Genomic DNA, 18,073 nt, shown 5'->3' with positions numbered 1-18,073 from the left:
GGAATAGGGTGGTAGAAGCAGGAATTTTGGGGAGAACAAGAACCAGAGTGAGATGTTGATAGGAACACCAAGGAATGAACAAGGCAGCTGCAGCCACAGAGCCTCCTAATAACATTTTGAGGCTCCTTCTGCTAGACAAAAGACAGCAGCTTCCAGCTCGAAGATGTTTTCATTTCACTCTGCTTTTTGCTCCTTCAATGTCTTTACTTCTCCCCCCACACACCCACACCCCCCAGCTAATGCACAGAGGAGGTGAGCCAGTCTGGAGCTCCTGTAAATGGGTTTTGTTTCATTGCTTGCTGGAGTCGAGTGAAGGCTGTTTCATCTCACCAGGCTGCTCCCAACACCCCTTAATTTGAGATCTCCTGCATGCAGGAAGCGATGGAGTTGAGTGACCTTGCTGAATCCCAGCCACTGCAGCTGCAGGAGAACAGGGGAGGAGAGGAAAAGAGAGGAGGAGGAAGAGGCACTTTGCTGTCTCACATTAAAGCCCCAAGAGGCTGAAGATGAGAGAGGGAAAGTTTCAGATTGCCAGAACATAATTCTGAAAGTCATTTTCCAAGCGTGGTGCTCCCTGCAATGTCACCTCTCATCTTCCAAGGTGGGGATTGAAGGGACAATAAAGCACAGAATAATCTGGGAAGACAGAGCTGCTAATTCAAAGACAGAAGAGGTGCCAGTCCCCAAACAGGCTGTCTCACACCCCTCCTTCTGCTGGGAGATCTGTGCAGTCAGATGTAGCTGTGTGTGTGGGGCCTGGTTCCAGCTCCTTTCCTGAGCCACCTCCAGCCTCAAGGAGTGATCTGGCTGAGCTAGGCTTGGCTCATCCAAGTCATCCTAAGAGCAAGAACCTCAACACCCTCTCACCTCCCCATACTTTGTCTCAGACTCCTGACTTTCAGCTCAGTCCAGTGATGACAATAATGCTCAGTACTGTTGTTATTGTCTTAGCCCACCCTGAGACCCACAGGAGACCATGATGGATGTGCAGAAGAAGTGGACTTTGATATTCACACCTCCCCTGCCCCAACCCAGCAATGCTGCTCCTCCCTGCTCCCCCTGCCAGCTCCCTGCCTTCAGAGAAACATGGATTAAGGAGTTTGATGTATTCCCCAAAGGGTTAGTTCCAAGATCTTGCACCAAGGAGTGGATATATCTTTTATCATAGAATCAGTCAGGTTGGAGTAGACCTCCAAGATCATCCAGTCCAACCTATCACCCAGCCCTGTCCAATCAATCTTGTTCCATCCTCTTTGCCAACCTTCATTCCAATTGCTCTTGCTCTTAGATTTGTAAACCCACTCAGCTGCAGAGGCACACCCTGCTGGGATTCATTGCCTTCAGCTCCCCTTCAGTTAACACCAGCTTCGTCCCAGCCTCTCTATGATTGGTGCCACCTGTCCCTCCAAGCAGAATTCTTTTTCCCCCCTTCTCTCTCCCAAATTAACCCAAAGCAAATGTTTGGGTGGGCTTGTCCTCTCTCTGCCAACACTTCTTTGCCCACCTGGGTTAGGCTGATGAGATTTTGTGCTAACAGTCAGGCTTTTTGCCAGGCAACCTCCCCCTTCAGAAACAGCACTTGGCCCTTGCTGCTGACCTGCAGGAGGAACTGCCCTTGGCTTCAGCTGGGGTGAGGAGGAAAGCAAGCTAGAGAAGGCACTTTGTCCTCCAGGCCAATGGGATAACAAAGGTCAGTTTGATCCATATGGATTAGTCACACTCCTGGTTAGTTGTTTGTATTATTATCGTTCTTAGTGTTAGTAGTATTATCCTGGTAACTATTTCCCTGCTTTTCCATCTGGAGGCCAGGCAGTGTGTTCCTCACTGGCCTGTAGCCAATTTTCTCCAGCTGGGAACAGTTCAGTCCAATGTTGCCATCTGTCCTTTGAGGCAGAGGGACATCCTCTTCCATTTTGGATCTTGCCCACAGCCAGTTGCCCCTTCCCCCATCCAGGCTGGACTCGATCGAAGGATCCAAGGAGCTGTGTGGCCATCAGACTTGTGCAGTTCTAAACAGACTTGGGCATGCAAGAGGTCCAGTGGCCTGACTGCTGGCTGGCCAGAGCCCTGCCAGCACAAAGACTGCTCACAGGGCTGAGGGCATATCTTCTCAGTGGTGCCCAGCAGCAGGACAATGGGCAGTGGGCACAAACTGGAAGCCAGGAGGTTCCATCTCAACACGAGGAGACAATTCTTTAGTGTGAGGGTGCAGAGCCCTGGAGCAGGCTGCCCAGAGAGGTTGTGGAGTCGTTGTCTTCTCTGGAGAGCTTCCAACCCTACTTGGGTGTTGTGCTCCTGGGCAAGCTGCTGTGGGTGCCCTGCTTTAACAGGGGAGTTGAAGCTGATGTCCAGAAGTTACTTCCAACCCCCACCAAACTGGGATTCTGTGGTGATTTCTAAACTATTCAGATGTGCAAGAGGTCCCCTGGCCTGGTCACTGGCTAGCCAGAGTCCTACCAGCCCAGGGGCCACCCAGAGGGCTGGGCATATGTCCCCTGCCCAGCCCCAGGGTGAGGTGGGGGCACTGTCACCCTGCGAGCAGATACAGTCTCTGTTGGGTCTCTGACACGGCGGAGGTGGATGAGGCTCCCTGGGGACGGTTCCCCTGGAAGTGTGGGTGGGGTGGGTGGGGTGTGCGCCTATCCACCCCCGCCCCCACCGTCGTGTCCACGTTGTTACTTCACCTCTCTGCCAGTTACGGGCAGAATTGAAGCTCTGAGCCCCGGGACGTCAGGGGAGGATGGGTCCTCTTCTCTGCCTCCCCCCCATTTGCCCATACAGGAGAGACCGGGGGGGGTGGGGGCGGCAATATATCCCTGGGTCAGGGCTGGTGATGGGGGGCGAGGGGGAGGTGTGTGTATGGGGGGGGGGGGGGGGGGGGGGGAATTACAGCCACCCAAACCATTGTGCAGGATCCCCGCGGATTGGCCGCCGAGTGCGCTGCAGGGATTTTGCGCCGAGGTCCCATTGGCCGCCTCCTCCCATAAGTTTTTGCTCCGGACGCCAACTTTTCGCAGGGATGATGGAGTGAGTAACCCCGCGGAGGCTGCGCTCCCTCCCAGCCATCCCAGTTTCCCCCCCTCCCCAACCCCCTTCCCCTCCTCCTCCCATCCCGCACCGCCCCGGGTGAAGGCAGCCTCCGCTCCCCGGCAAGGATGAAGCTCTGCGGGACCTTCCTCGGTTCGTAGCCGCTTACCGGTGGATGGAGAAGGGAGGTGTGGGGGTGTGCGTGAATGGAATGGGGGGGTTCTGAGTGTGTTTCTCCTCGAAAGAACTCCCAGCAGCTTCACGCTGCTTAAGCCACGCCTTGGCAAAGGGGCCGGGGGGGGAGGAATCGCTCCTCACCCCCCTCCAAGTTATCTCCTAGATTTAGGGTGTTTTTGGGGGGGGGGGTGGGGGGTGTTTCTCGTGATGGAAAGCGGCTTCCGAGTGTGTTCCAGAGCTCGCTTTCCTCGCGGTTGTGTTAGGTCCTGCTCTTACTCACTTCCCCCCCCCTGTTTTGCTCCAGGCTCAGCTAGGAAGGGTTTTACAGGTGCTTCTGGAGGGTGGGGGGGAAATGGTCGACCCTCGGTGCTGCTGCTCCGAGGCACCGGCAGGGCTTTGTCCCCTCTAGCACCTCATCACAAAAGACGGGGAGAAGCGGGGTGAGGGGAGGAGAAAATCCTGTTTTCTGCTGCTGCTGGTCACAGTTCTGCTGGGGTGCGGGGGGGTTGATTTGCTTTTGTGGCGGGGGGAGGGAGGTGGTTGCCGTTGTGCGTTTTTACTTCGTGAGAGTAGTGAAAACCTCTCGTTTCGCTGAACAGCGACGGGTGCTGTGCTGGACGGGCTGGGGGCTGCTCTTTGCTGCGATCAGAAGCGAGTTGGGGGCTGCTGTTTGCTACAATCAGAAGCGAGTTGGGGGCTGCTGTTTGTTACAGTCAGAAGCAGTTTGGGGACTTCTGTTTGTCACGATCAGAAGCAAGTTGGGGGCAGCTGTTTGCCACAATCAGAAGCAAGTTGGGGGCAGCTGTTTGCCACAATCAGAAGCAAGTTGGGGGGGCTGCTGTTTGCTACAATCAGAAGCAAGTTGGGGGGGCTGCTGTTTGCTACAATCAGAAGCAAGTTGGGGGGGCTGCTGTTTGCTACAATCAGAAGCAAGTTGGGGGGGCTGCTGTTTGCTACAATCAGAAGCAAGTTGGGGGGGCTGCTGTTTGCTACAATCAGAAGCAAGTTGGGGGGGCTGCTGTTTGCTACAATCAGAAGCAAGTTGGGGGGGCTGCTGTTTGCTACAATCAGAAGCAAGTTGGGGGGGCTGCTGTTTGCTACAATCAGAAGCAAGTTGGGGGGGCTGCTGTTTGCTACAATCAGAAGCAAGTTGGGGGGGCTGCTGTTTGCTACACTCAGAAGCAGCTTGGGGGCTGCTGTTTGCTACAATCAGAAGCAAGTTGGGGGGGCTGCTGTTTGCTACACTCAGAAGCAAGTTGGGGGCTGCCGTTTGTTACAATCAGGAGCAAGTTCGGTGCTGCTGGAGTGGGTGCGTTTCAGCTCCTGTGTGAAAAGCCAGGCACAAAGAAGGAAGTTTGCCTCTGGGTGTGTTTTAGAGCCTGCTTTAACCCAGGCACAAAGGAGGAAGGTTGAGGATAACACGAGGTGCCTTCTGCAAAAGCTGCTGATAGCTCCAATTGTTGTTCTTCGGGAAGAGAGAGGGAGGGGAAAAAAAGGAGCTGGAGGTTTGGGTCAAACAAAGGCTTTGCCTCTTTGGGAAGGACCCGCCCAAAGTGGGGAGAAAAGGGGGGTGGGGTGCTGGAGAGTGAGCAGAGGGTTATTAAAAGTTGGGTGGTGTGTGTGTGTGTGTGCTTGTGCCTGTTGTTCCATCTGCCAGGGGCCTGTAGCCGGCAGGTTTCTTCCCTACCCTTCAGCTGTTCCATATACAATATTAATGCTGCCCATTTCTATTCGCTGTACAACAGCACTAATTGTAGTCGAAGGCATTAAGGCAGTCAGCCCATCTGCATAGGAGCTTTCAGAAAGAAACAAGGAGAGGGAAAGAAGAAGAAGAAGGGGGGAAAAAAAAAGCCCTAACATCTTTCACCCCCAGCTGGTAACCGGAGAAGTTGGTGCCAATTAGAAATGCAGAAAAGTTAGAGATCTAATTTTCTTTGAACTGGACTCAAAGGAGCTGTGTGGAAGGTTTAGGGATGTAAATACAGCCCTAAAAGAAAAAAAAAACCTTGCAGGCTCATTTAAATTCTCTCAAACTTTGTTTGCACTTCTAAACTTTACAGGTTTATATAAAGCACACAGGTTTATTTAAAAGAACTTGCACTGGAAGTGGTCAGTCTGAAAACAGGAGCATAAAAAGGTTTAAAAATCCAAACCAAAGCCAAAATTGCATAGAGAGGGTCCTGAAGGGAATCTACCTTTGAAAAAACCCTTTGGTTTTCACTTCTGCAGGTGGCAGGCAGATGAGGAGCCTCAGAAGGGGCTCAATTAATGCTCTAAAGATGACAAAGTGTGAATATTTCTTTTGGTAGAATAATAGAATCAGGCAGGTTGGAAGAGAGCTCCAAGCTCAGCCAGCACAACCTAGCACCCAGCCCTGCCCAACCAACCACACCATGGCACTAAGTGCCCCAGCCAGGCTTGGCTGCAACACCTCCAGCCACAGCCACTCCACCACCTCCCTGGGCAGCCCATTCCAATGCCAATCACTCTCTCTGCCAGGAACTTCCTCCTAACATCCAGCCTAGACCTGCCCTGGCACAGCTTGAGGCTGTGTCCCCTTCTTCTGTTGCTGGATGCCTGGCAGCAGAGCCCAACCCCACCTGGCTACAGCCTCCCTGCAGGCAGCTGCAGGCAGCAATGAGCTCTGCCCTGAGCCTCCTCTGCTGCAGGCTGCACCCCCCCAGCTCCCTCAGCCTCTCCTCACAGGGCTGTGCTCCCGGCCCCTCCCCAGCCTTGCTGCCCTGCTCCAAACACCTTCCAGCACCTCAGCATCTCTCTTGAACTGAGGAACATTTCATACCACTCTGCCAGACAGTTTTCTTTAGGGGAAATACCCCTTCAAAGTAAGGGCAGCTCTTGCAGCCCTGGGACCACAAAATAATTCTATCCCCATTGAGAACAGCTATAAGTTACTCGGTAGTGCTTGGGAAAACAAACCAAAACCATCCTTAAAAAAGGCTGAAAATAGGAGCACAGAAAGATTTAAAAACTAAAACTACAGTTGGGGAAGGGGCGAGAGGGATTGGGGGAATCTACTTCTGTCTAATAGCTTCTGCAGGTGACAGGCAGATGGGGACCCTGGAAAGGAGCTCAAATCACTCCAGAAAGGTGAAAATCCTCCAAAAGTGGAAATAAGTGACTATTTCTTTTATGTCTTTGCTGCACGGCTCCCTTTAGGGATCTGGCAGCTCATTCAGCCCTGGGAACACACAATAATTGTCTCCTTCCTGGGGTAAAAAAAACCCACACCAACAGAAGGAATAAAAGCAGTTAAGTGACTCCGTAGAGCTTGGAAAGGGGGTTGGGGGTGGACCGAACCGAAACAACCTCCAAAAAGGTTGCAAAAGGTTTAAAAGGGTCCAAAGTGCCTCAAAAAAAACCCTAAAGGAGTAAATCTGGCGCCGGGAGCTGTCCAGCGCCGTGGTGCTGAGCGCCGCCGCGCCCCAGCCCACGCGTGGCAGCGCTTCCCTAGCGGGCTCCTCCGGCTTGGGGCTGGCAAGGGAGGGGTGATATTGGTCATCATGCCCTGAAGATCGTCAAGGGGTTAAGGAAGGATTTAGGAGAGGTGAGATGAGGATTCCTGGTGTCTGCCGCTGAAGTTGGTGGGAGGTAGAAAGTCGCTGGTTAAAGAGCTGCTCCGGGAGGAATTGAGAGGAGGAGGAGGAAGAGAAAGGGAAAGTCTGGAGAGTTTGGGAACAAAGAGAAACCGAGCACCCCCTCGCAACCCGCTGCTGGGTAGGAGGGTATCAAAGCTGTCAGCTGCCGTAGGGCTTTTAGGTGCCTCGTTTGGTAATAAATGCAACGGCAGCAAGACTGAAATTCCCCTGTGCTAACGCTGGGAGAGGCGCGGGGATGTCTGCACACGTGTGTGTGTGTGTTCCTCTCCCTGCCCTGTGCACGGACACAAATCGTTGTGAATTCAGCCCAAACTGAATTTTCCCTGGAGGGGACCACAGGCAGATAAATCTATTCTCCCCCCTCCCCTTCTCCTGCCTTCCAGCCCAAACCTTGTGCGTTTTATTTTGTTGTTGTTTGCTCGTTTCTCAAGTTTTTTGGCCTTGCCTCTCTAAATGGAAGCGTGGTGGAGAGAGGCAGGCAAAGCTTTGTGAGCAGAGAGGAGCAGAGTCCCCCCAGCCCTCCCTCTGATTCTATCGCGGGTGCAGAACAATGGAGAGGCAGCATAGCACCAGGCCTGCTGCCTGCAGATAAGAGTTTAATAGAATTTCTGAATGCCAAAGGTTTAGGATGTAAAATATCCCTGTCTTCACGGTGTGGCCAAAGGAGATAGGGGGGGAGGGAAAAAAAAAAGGCTTTTCAGGAGTGCTCCCTGCTGAATGCCTTCTCTTATCTTCCTGGTTTAGGAGCACCCCAGGCTTGTGAGCTGTGGAAATAGGCATTGTAAGAATCTCCAAATTGGCCTCAACAGTTTTAGATGAGTGTGGGTTTTGTCATCCTTTTCCTCAATAAGATGCCCCAAAATGGGACATCAAATCACTCTCCCCTCCTACGTGACCTGTAAAGGTCAGTGGGTGAGATGGGCTTGCATCCAGCACCCCCTCAAGGCTGTGCTGCTGAGAGGGTGATCTGCAGAGCTAATAAGGGGCACGGGCTGAAACCTTGGGCAGTTTGAGAGGCTTTTCTCCTTCCTGCCTCCCACTAACAGGGTGGTAGGGAGCTGAAGCAGGACAATTGGGGTTCTTGTGGCTCTGAAGGTGGAATTTCCCACAAGAGAGCTCATCTCTGGCAGGATCCAACTTTCCCTGCCAGGCTCTGCCACTGCTCTCTCAGCTCTCTGCAGGCTCCTGGAGTTTCTGTCTGCTTGTGAGCTCCTGCATCCTTTCAGAAGCCTTCATTGCAATGACAGTAAAGTCTTAATCATCCTGGTAACGCTGGAAAAGCACAGGAGCTAAGCATTGACCCCACACACACCTCATGGGGCTGCAGCACACTTGTGTTTCCCCCCACTACCACCAAAAAGTTGCAATGCTAATGCTCCCATCTGGGAGGGTGAGGGGGGAATGGGATCCTGTGCTGATGCACAGCACTGGGGTTTCTCCCCAGAGGATTCTGCCCTCCAGCTTGTTGAGGGCTCTCCCCTCCTGAGGCAGCCAGATCTCCACCAGACAGGAGGGTTTTCAAGGAAAGACAGTGCTACTTTATGGAAAGGGTGGCTCTTCCTGGGAGAAGAACACGTGTGATGAAAGAACAGGCACTTTCCTTAATTAGAATCACTCTCCAACTCCTTCAGCCACCGTTGTCTTTTAGGACTCATCTTTAGGTCATTCTCTTTCCTGTCATGGAGCTGTTAAACACAACCACTTGAGTCATGATCCGTAGAGTCATAGGAGCTGAAAGGCACCCCTAGAGATCATCCAGTCCAATCCCACTGCTAGGGCAGGCCACAGAGGGATGCATCCAGGTGAGTTTTGAAAGTCTCCAGAGAAGGAGACTCTACAACCTCTCTGAGCAGCCTGCACCAGAGCTCTGTCACCCTTACAGCAAAGAAGTTTATCCTCGTGTTAGGGCAGAACAACTTCCTGTGCTCCAGCTTATCCCCCTTGTTCCTTGTCCTATTACTGAAAAGAGCCTGGCACCTTTATCTTGACACCCACCCCTCAGACATTTAATAGACACTAATAAGATCCCCTCTCAACCTTCTCTTCTCCAGACTAAACACCCTTGCCGGGCTGAGGTGATGTCTGCTGGGAACACCTTGTGCCATTTGTTTTATTATGTTTAAGGGAAGCCTGGGGGAGGGTTTGAAAAGGCGGTGGGGGGGGATGAGGGGGAAAGAACACAACCCACCAATATTTATACACCTTTTAAGCACTCACTTTTTGAATATGGATATGGGCTAATCCACAACCCTTCCAGCTTCGCAGAGGCAATAAATTCCCCGGTCTGTTCTTTATGGTGATAGGTCATCTTCCTAACCACCAATAAATATTGTAAAGTACTTTCGCTGGAGCTGTGCTAACCCAGGGCATCTGTCACTCGCTGCTTGCTGCTATTAGGAATTATTGGGCCGTACCACGCGTCGGGATGTGCAGGGGGTGGGAGGTTGGGGAGGTGGGGGGGGGGGGGGGTTGGAAGGCGGCACTGCGTTCGTTCGTCGCGCTCGCCGTCCTTTTGTGTTGCTGCTATCAAAGGAGCTTCTCCCCCCCCCCCCACCCCCCTCCCCTTCTCCCTCTAGCTTCGTGCATATTAATTATGAATCAGCTTGGGTAAAATAAATAAATAACACCCACCCCCATCTCCTCACCTTCTGCGGGGTCTTGGGGAGAGGGGAGAAGTGAGGTGAGAGGGGCTTGGAGAGCCCCCAACTCTGGGTGCGCTCAAGTCAGCGGCTCCATTGCTCGCTTGCTCTTTGCTCTCTGTTTTCTGGGATGCTGTACTGTAAATTTATTTCACCTCGGAGAGTAAACAGATATATTGCAAGCCCAAGGGTTCATGGGTAGTGTATTTACAAAGGGAAGGCGCAGCGAGCCCCCTCTGTGCCATTTCCATTAATGAGAGCGGTCATTAAGTAAATGAGACATTGCCTTTAGCAGGCTTAAGAGTTCACACGCTAAGGAGTAGCAGATATTTAATTGAAACCAACAACCCGTCTTACACGCGCGTTCCTGGTGTAGGGAAGTGGGCTGCCCTCCAAGAACTCTCCCCCCCCCACCCCTTCCATCCCCACTCCCCCCCCCTCCCCCCCCCCCATGCAAATTTCATGATTGGTTTCCGTGATGTCATTTTGCAAAGGGGCAGACAATAGCTGTGGGGAAAGGTAAGTCAATATTATGTTCTTTCGCTGACAAAGGCAGATAATGCTGGCTTTTTTTTCTTTGCCTTCTCCCCCCCCTCCCTCTTTTTTCCCCCCCTTCTCTTTTCCTTTTTTTTTTTTTTTTTCCCTTCCTCTTTTCCCCTCCCTTGGATTGAGACGGAGAGGAAAGGCTTTGGGAGCACACGGTTGATGTAAACAGAGGCAGGCGTTCTGCCTTTAAAGCACCGAGGCTGGCTTGTTGTTTTGCAAATCGCACTGGAGAACCGAAGGGATTTTTGATGATGATCAGCACGCTCCTAGGTCCATCTTTGCTCGCTGGCTCGCTTGCAGCCTGCCAGAAGCAAGTGGACATGTTCTGCGTCTGACTGAGCTTGAGTAAGACCAGAAAGGAAGAGAATTTCTTGACATCAAAGGCAACCATCGCGTTTCAGCCGGGGAAACTTTCTGACGGTGGTGGAAGAGAGAGAGGATGCTTGCCGGGTTTGTGGACTGCGAGCTGGGTGGATGTTTATCCGGAGGGAAGCGTGCGCGGTGCTGTTAGCAGGAGACGCTCCGAGGCGCCGGGAGGAGTTTGTTCCGTGGCAGCGGAGCTCTCGGAGGTGCTGATGGTGCGGGGACCAGGGGCTCTGTGCGTCCATCTCCGGGCATTCCCCCCCCCCCCCCCCACCCCCTCCACCCCTTTACCCTCCCACTCCAACTCCCCTTCCTACAAAAACTCCAACCCGAAGTCTACAGTTTCCTACTCCTCGGGGAGCTCTGTGCCCGGGTGGGGGGAGGAGGATAAGCTTTTCTTTGGATGAAGAGGGCTAATATTTGCCCCCGCAGGTCACTTGCTTGGTGCTTGCTCTTGCCACTACTTTTCTTTATCCTTTCTTATTTTTAATATTATTTTTCCCTCTGCTCTTCCCCAGTGTTGACTACTTCAGAGTTCTCTATTTATAGCAGCGAGGAACAAGGGACGTGTGCCATGTTGGTGGATTTCTCTCTCTCTCTCTCTCTCTCTCTGTTGACCACGGCAGGAATCTGTGGGTTCTTATTTTTAGCTAGCTCGGAAGAGGCTTTGCTTGGCTAATCTCTTTATCAATTTCAGCAAAGTTTTTGTTGTTGCTGTCGCTGCTCTGTGGGTAATTTTGGAGGAGAGCAAAGGCAAACGGGCTCGAGCCTGAGGGTATTCTTGAGCTGTCATCGACCTTCATGAGTTAGGCTGAGTTTGGGGTAGGACCCTCATGAGTTAGGCAGAGCTGGCAGGTAGGTAGGACCAACCCTCCCCGGGGAGATCAACCCAAAGAGTTGGGTTGAGCTCGATCTCCTCTCAGGCTCCCCCCCCCCCCCCCCCAAACAAAGGGGCAGGTTGTGGAGATCAACCCCCTCTGAAGATGAGGCCTGGGGATTGCTCCCACTCCCCTCCCAGTATTGTTGAGCCCCCTGACTCTGGGCAGCCCCTGAAAACAAGTGCAAAAAGCCCAGGCTAGATGCTCACCATCCCCCTGCCACTACTTTTAGTTATTTTTCTCTTTTCTTTCCCTTTCTCCCTCTCTCTCTCTCTCTCTCGTTGGCTCATCTGCTGTTATTATCAGCCTTTTCCATATGGCCACTTTAATTAATGGCAGACAAAAGGGGTTTGGGGAGCTTGGGGGGGTGGGGTGGGGAGGAGGAATCTAGGAATTAAGAGTTTATAGTGGGTTTGTCTCTGATGCTGTCATAGAAACCAGAAGCAAAGATGCTGCCTTTCCACCTCTTTGTATGATCCTGTTTATTGTTCCCGAGCGGCGGAGATTGGAGCAGGCGCGTGTTGCAAACCCTCTCCTGCTGCTGTGGCCCCAGGAACCTGGCCACCACTTGTCCCCTTCAGCTCTCAAACCTCCCTCTTCTTCTCCATTCCTTCTGTTTTATTCCCCCCACCTCTCTTACCTCGGGAAAAACCGAGGAGAACTTTCTTCTTTACTTTCTTTTCTTCCTTTTCTTCTCTCTCCCCCCTGCCCACCTCCCCCCTCTTTGTTTCTGAAAGTGGTTTAGGGATCTGTGGGATCCCAAAGGCAAGAAGTGTAGGGGCAACTCCAGAAAGTTGGCTTTATTCCTTCCCAGAAAGCAGATAGGAGTCGGTCCTTATTGTGCTGGTGAAGCTGGGGTCTGTGTGTCCTGGAGCAATGGGTCCGGGTCTGTCCTTGGGACACTGTCCCACGCAGGTGGCGATTTCCCGGGGGTCGCGTTGAGGAGGGGTTTGGGTGGACAGAGCTACTTGTCCTCCGCGCAGCCCCAAACAAGGGCCCGCCCCAGGGGTGGTGACCCTGGAGGAAGGGAAGGGGAGCGGGCATCACCTCGTGCTGCAGGAAGGGCAGAAGCACATCCACCACACGCACCTCCTGGGACACCCCGCGAGGTGGGGCAGGGCTGGAGGGGGTCCTGCTGTGGGACAGTCCTTAAGGTCACTGCCAAGGGTGATGGTGGTGGCTTTGGCACGGGGAGGTCCCCTTCACTTTGGGCAAACCCTTGCCTGAAAGCACGTGAGAACCCCCCCCGTTGCTTGAAGACCCCCGAACCTCCTCCTTCCTCTCCCCACCGCCCCCCGGTCCGCGCTGCTGCTCGGTGCCCGCTCCCTTTGCCCCCGCGCTCGTCCTTGTCCCCAGAGCAGGCGCCGGGGGGGGAACACGGAGCAGAGCGGCGGAAAGCAGCCCGGCAGCCCCCTCCCCAAATCCTCGGGCTTTTGTTTTTGCGAGCCGGTTGTGTGTGGGTTGATGGCCCTAGGCTGGGCTGGGAGGGAAGGGGACACACACACACAGATCCCAGGTGCCTTCCAGCTGGAGCCTGCGGGGGGAAAGCGTTTGGCCGGGCACTAACCCAGCTGGGTCGGGACTTCCCCCCTCACCCCGACATGCCCAAGCTATGAACTGGGGTGGGCAGGAGGATGTGAAGCTCTAGCTCCGTGTCGTCGTCGTCGTCCGTCCCGCCGAGCCCCCGGGGCCGCTCCGCTGTTCCCGGCAGTCAGATGGAGAGGGCAGGGCTGACTCTGCAAGACGTAGCTCGGCGTCAGAGCAGCTGCCATTTTAGCAAACAGTGCTAAACAACCTCCCCCTCCCTTCCCTCAGACCCCCCCGAAGGTTGGGCTTTGGGGTGTTACCTCCCACCTCGCCTTCTTGATGGGGTAGGATGCACTTCGTGGGGTTGTTTTTAGGGGGAGCAGTGCACCCTCAGTCAGAAACGCTCCTCCAAACCAAGCTGAGTTAAACCACTTTTGGAGCTCGGGAGTATCAACTCCTCTCCCTCCCCCCAAATCTCAGCGCGGTTTTGCATCGGGGTTTGAGGAGGTAGGGGTGAGTTTGTACTTCTGAGCCCCCTAATCAGTGAGTGAGATGTAAACTGGTCCCAGGGTGCCTGACCAGTGAGGGATGGAGCCCTCCTTTTGCGACCTGGCGATGCTGATTTGGTCAGGGATGCTGGCATCCGTCCACCCGAAGGTTTGGGGGACACTTCTGCTCCCTTAGAAGAGAGCGAGGAAGGGGAAGTGGAAGGTTTACAGTAAAGGCTGGAGCGTGGCGTGGGGGTGGAAATCGCCACGGCTGGGCTGGGCTTCCCAGAAGACATGAAACGAGCCGAAGGGAAGGGGAGGGAGATGGGGAAGCATCACGATAGCGCTGGGAAGTCAGACGGAAGAGTTTCACAGCGAAGTGGGGGGGGGGGGGGGGGGGGGGGAAGATGTGGTCTCCCCTTTGCTTAGTGTGTGACTGGAGATGCAAGGACTGATATTTTTGTTTCATAGCTGTGAGCTGCGTGGCTTAGTTGTTAGAGCTCTTTCCTTAATGACAAAGGACATCTCTGTCACTTTACAGCTGCTCCACTTTCCCAGGAGCTGAGGGTGGGGAATCTGGCTGTAAACTTCCAGAGCTAGGGACACAGCACTGTGCCACGCTTCTTCTCCCAGCAAATCCCATCTTTGTCTTATTTGTTATCGAAGTGCTGCTTACACCCTGGCTGTGGGGTAAGGCTGCTGTCAGCCAGGAGGGAGGCTTGAGGTGGCCCCAAATTCCAGGTGGATTTGTCTTTTGAGGACGTAGCTGTGCGAAGGGGATGAGATGCAGCTGGGATTAGCTCCCACCCATCCCCTCCCTGCCCTTCGACAGGGCAGAAATGACTTTGTTCTTTCCACCCTTCCCCCCACCCCGATGCTTTAAACCTTCCTCCTGGTTTTTTCTGCTGGCTTCTACAAAAGGATCACTCCATCACTTCTGGTGGGATGCAGAGTTCCTTGGTGTGTCTGATGTCCTCAAGGCTTGTTTGAAGCCTCTCATCTTCTGATATTCTGTATTGCTTCTTAAGCTGTTTACCTCTGCAAAGCAGAAACTCAATCCGTCGCTTACGTCCTTAGAGAGGAGGTGGTGGTGTGAGGAGAGAAGTGGTGAGCACATGCTGTGGAGCTCCTGGGCCAGCAGAAATGCCCTGAAACACTTTTTTTTTTCCCCCTCCCTAGTGTGAAATGAATTTACATGAGATCTTTGTGCTGGCATCTGAGAGCCAGGCCATGAGTAACGGCAGCGAGCTGGGCTGGGGCATCCTCCCGTCAGACATGGGAGGTGACATCTGTCTCCCTTCATTCTTCACCAGTTGTTTTGCCTGAGGAGAAGAGGGATTTTTTTTTGTGGTGGCTAAGTTTGGAGGAAATATGGCAGGCTGAGGGAATTTCTGGAAGTGCAACCTCTGCCCTTGCAGAGTTTGGGAGCTGTGTTGCTGGGAGCAGCTGAGCTTTTGGGACAGGACCAAGATGCAGAAGGTGAGGAGCAGCTTCGAAGGGTCTCTTCCTTGTGCAGCTCTCCTTGCTTGACAGCAGCAGCACAAGGGAGGATCCCTTGGTTTCCCTGAACATCTTGCACTGTGGGGAGGTTGTTTCTGCTCTGGGAATAGCTGGAGGGGGGTGCCAAGGTGAGGACATCTGGGAGGTATGGAGCTGTGTTGAACACTAGTGCTTAAAGAAGGGAAACACTAAAAGAAACAACATGGAATGGGTTAGGTTGGAAGGGACCTCAAAGCTCAGCCAGTTCCAAACTCCTGCCACAGGCAGGGACACTTCCCACTAGAACAGGTTGCTGAAGGCCTGACTTGACCTAACCTTGAACACCTCCATGGAGGGAGCATCCACAACCTGTGCCAGTCTCTCACCACCCTCACTGCAAAGAACCTTTTCCAACATCCAGTTTCAATCTCCCCTCTGCCACTTCAAAGCCATTCCTCCTCCTCCTTTCATTACAAGACCTTCTCAGTAGTCCTTCCCCAGCCCTCCTGTAGCCCCCTTCAGATACTGGAAGGCCACTCCGAAGTCTCCTCCAAGCCTTCTCTTCTCCAGGCTGCACAGCCCCAACTCTCTCAGCCTGTGCTCAGAGCAGAGCTGCTGCAGCCCTCTCAGCATCTTGGTGGCCTCCTCTGGACTGCCTCCAACACTCCCATGTCCTACTTGTGTTGGGGACTGCAGGTGGGGTCTGAGGAGAGCAGAGCCAAGAGGCAGAATCCCCTCCCTTGCCCTGCTGCCCACACTGCTCTTGCTGCAGCCCAGCACAGGGTTGCTGTCTGGGCTGCACTCACACTGCAGGCTCCTGTTGAGCTTTCCATCACCCCAGACCCCCAGGTCCTTCTCCTCAGGGCTGCTCTCTCACCTGAATGGGGCAGCTCCTCAAAACCTTAAGAGGCCACCAACAGTCCCCCAAATCCATTATAGAAGGCACAAACAGGAGTTCTAAGGTTCAATGACCCAGTGTGCAACACCAAATCAGGGTTTTTTTCTGGAGTTGAGGTTATTGATCCCTACAACTCTTCAGTGAGGCCTTGCTGTGGTTTTGCAGGTATGGATAGGGAGGCAGAGAAGGTTTCTGGGCACAGAAGATGCAGACTTAGTGTCTGGGATTGTAGTGTGACAACTCTGTCCCTTTAAGCAGGAGTTTGCCCCTCAGGGGACTGCATGTTCAGCATCACTGGCTGCTTTTTAAAGCAGTGCCTCCATCCAGTGCCTGTATGAAACTGGCCCAGCAGTGCCCTGGAGGCACCTGATGCTGGGAGCTGTGGCTGATTTGGGGCAGACCCAAGAGGGCAAAGCCACACGTGGCTCTGGCTCGTTTACAGATGCGTGTGGGGAGAGGATATGAGCTGTCAGTGTGCCCAGGGCTCCATCCCACTTCCCTGCTACTGTGCTGAGATGATGGGGGCATCCCATCAGCTTAGCATAAGAGACATAGGAGGTTCCATGTGAACCTGAGGAGGATTTTTCCCTGTGAGGGTGACAGAGCACTGAAACAGGCTGCCCGAGGGGGTTGTGGAGTCTCCCTCTGTGGAGATATTCAAGAACCATGTGGATGTGTTCCAATGAGATCTGCTCTAGGTGTTCCTGCTGTGGATCAGGTCAGCTTTTGAGGTCTCTTCCAGCCCCTGACATTCTCTGATTCTATTATCCTGGTGTAGCCATCACCTTTCATGTGCTGTTACAAAACTCAGATGCCTGCTGTGGTTTATAGAATCATTTTGGTTGAAAAATTCTTCTTCCAAGGTCATTGAGTCCAACCATCAACCCAGCACCACCATGGCCATTAAACCATGGCCCAAAGTGCCATGTCCACACATTTTTTGAATGCCTCCAGGCATGGTGACTCCATCACCTCCCTGGGCAGCCTGTTCCAATCTTTGAGCACTCTTGCAGCAAAGAAATTTTTCCTGATCTCTAATCTAAACCTCTGCTGGCACAAATTCAGGCCATTTCCTCTTGTTCTATCACTTGATACTAGGGGTATGAGACCAGCCCCCACCTCACTACTGCAGTGGTTAATGAGCAGTGAGGAAAGAAAGTTAGCAGTGAAAGAGTGTCCAGGGAGAGGCAGTCTGGTGTGAAAGGAGGTGAGGAATGGGAAACAGGGAATTGCCAGGCATGGTTTGGTTGAGGAAAGGGAGGCTGTGATCACCTCACCCAACTACCCTGGGTACTAGATTTAGAGTGGGCATTAGAAAGAAGTTCTTGACAGTGAGGGTGGTGACACACTGGCACAGGTTGTCCAGGGAGGTTGTGGATGCTCCCTCCCTGGAGCTGTTCAAGGCCAGGCTGGGTGAGGCATTGAGCAACCTCAGCTGGTGGTAGATGTCCCTGCCCACGGCAGGGGGTTGGAACTGGCTGAGCTTTAAGGTCCTTTCCAACCCAACCCCTTCTATGCAGCTAGGATTCATCAGTGTCCCATCTATGTGCAGTGTCCTGTCCCATCTTAAACCAGCCAGACAACAGAGCCTACATCAGGCTGGTTGGAACTGGCTGAGCTTTAAGGTCCCTTCCAACCCCTTCTATGCAGCTAGGATTCATCAGTGTCCCATCTATGTGCAGTGTCCTGTCCCATCTTAAACCAGCCAGACAATGGAGCCTGCATCAGGCTGGTTGGAACTGGCTGAGCTTTAAGGTCCTTTCCAACCCAACCCCTTCTATGCAGCTAAGATTCATCAGTGTCCCATCTATGTGCAGTGTCCTGTACCATCTCAAACCATCCAGACAACAGAGCCTGCATCAGGCTGGTTGGAACTGGCTGAGCTTTAAGGTCCCTTCCAACCCAACCCCTTCTATGCAGCTAGGATTCATCAGTGTCCCATCTATGTGCAGTGTCCTGTCCCATCTTAAACCAGCCAGACAATGGAGCCTACATCAGGCTGGTTGGAACTGGCTGAGCTTTAAGGTCCCTTCCAACCCAACCCATTCTATGAATCTATTCCCAGCAAGTTTGGCTAGGGGCAGGGTGACTGAGATCAGCTTATCCAGGCTGCTCCCAGCCAAATGTTGGTCTTAGAGCAGGATAATGAAGTGACACTCTGCAACCTCCTGCTTTTCAAGTTGGCTTGGCTTTAAAAACCAGAGAACAAACCCTTACCATTTTCACCTGCATTATAATACTTTTGATCTTTGTCTTGCATTGATCTTTATTTTTTGGCTTCAGAGAGAATAGATTAATAAACACTTTCAAATAGGGGGAAGAAAACCAACCCAAACCCATAGTTTGGAAAGGTCTCATTTTTACCTCCAACCCAGAGCTTCAATGCAAATGTGTGCATGGGTTACCTGCTGCAGGCTCACAGGATGTTAGGGGT

At 53.0% G+C, this 18,073-nt stretch overlaps 1 protein-coding gene across 8 annotated transcripts in view; it reads left to right on the top strand.

Moving 5' to 3' along the window:
- Nucleotides 1-2,916: 2,916 nt before the first annotated feature.
- The window catches only part of MYT1 (myelin transcription factor 1), a 107,082-nt gene continuing 91,925 nt past the window's right edge, over nucleotides 2,917-18,073 (top strand). For 5 of the 8 annotated variants that reach the window (XM_064167606.1, XM_064167605.1, XM_064167604.1 and 2 more), the window contains exon 1: nucleotides 3,041-3,180. In XM_064167606.1, coding sequence (XP_064023676.1) covers nucleotides 3,156-3,180 — 25 coding nt within the window. In that variant the 5' untranslated portion in view covers nucleotides 3,041-3,155. The other 3 variants (XM_064167609.1, XM_064167610.1, XM_064167608.1) reach the window with 3 other exon arrangements.

This window comes from Pogoniulus pusillus, chromosome 29, assembly GCF_015220805.1.
Source record: "Pogoniulus pusillus isolate bPogPus1 chromosome 29, bPogPus1.pri, whole genome shotgun sequence".
Classification (NCBI taxonomy): Eukaryota; Metazoa; Chordata; class Aves; order Piciformes; family Lybiidae; genus Pogoniulus; species Pogoniulus pusillus.
Note: the sequence above shows the minus strand (reverse complement) of the source record. Positions and strands in the feature narration are given on the sequence as shown.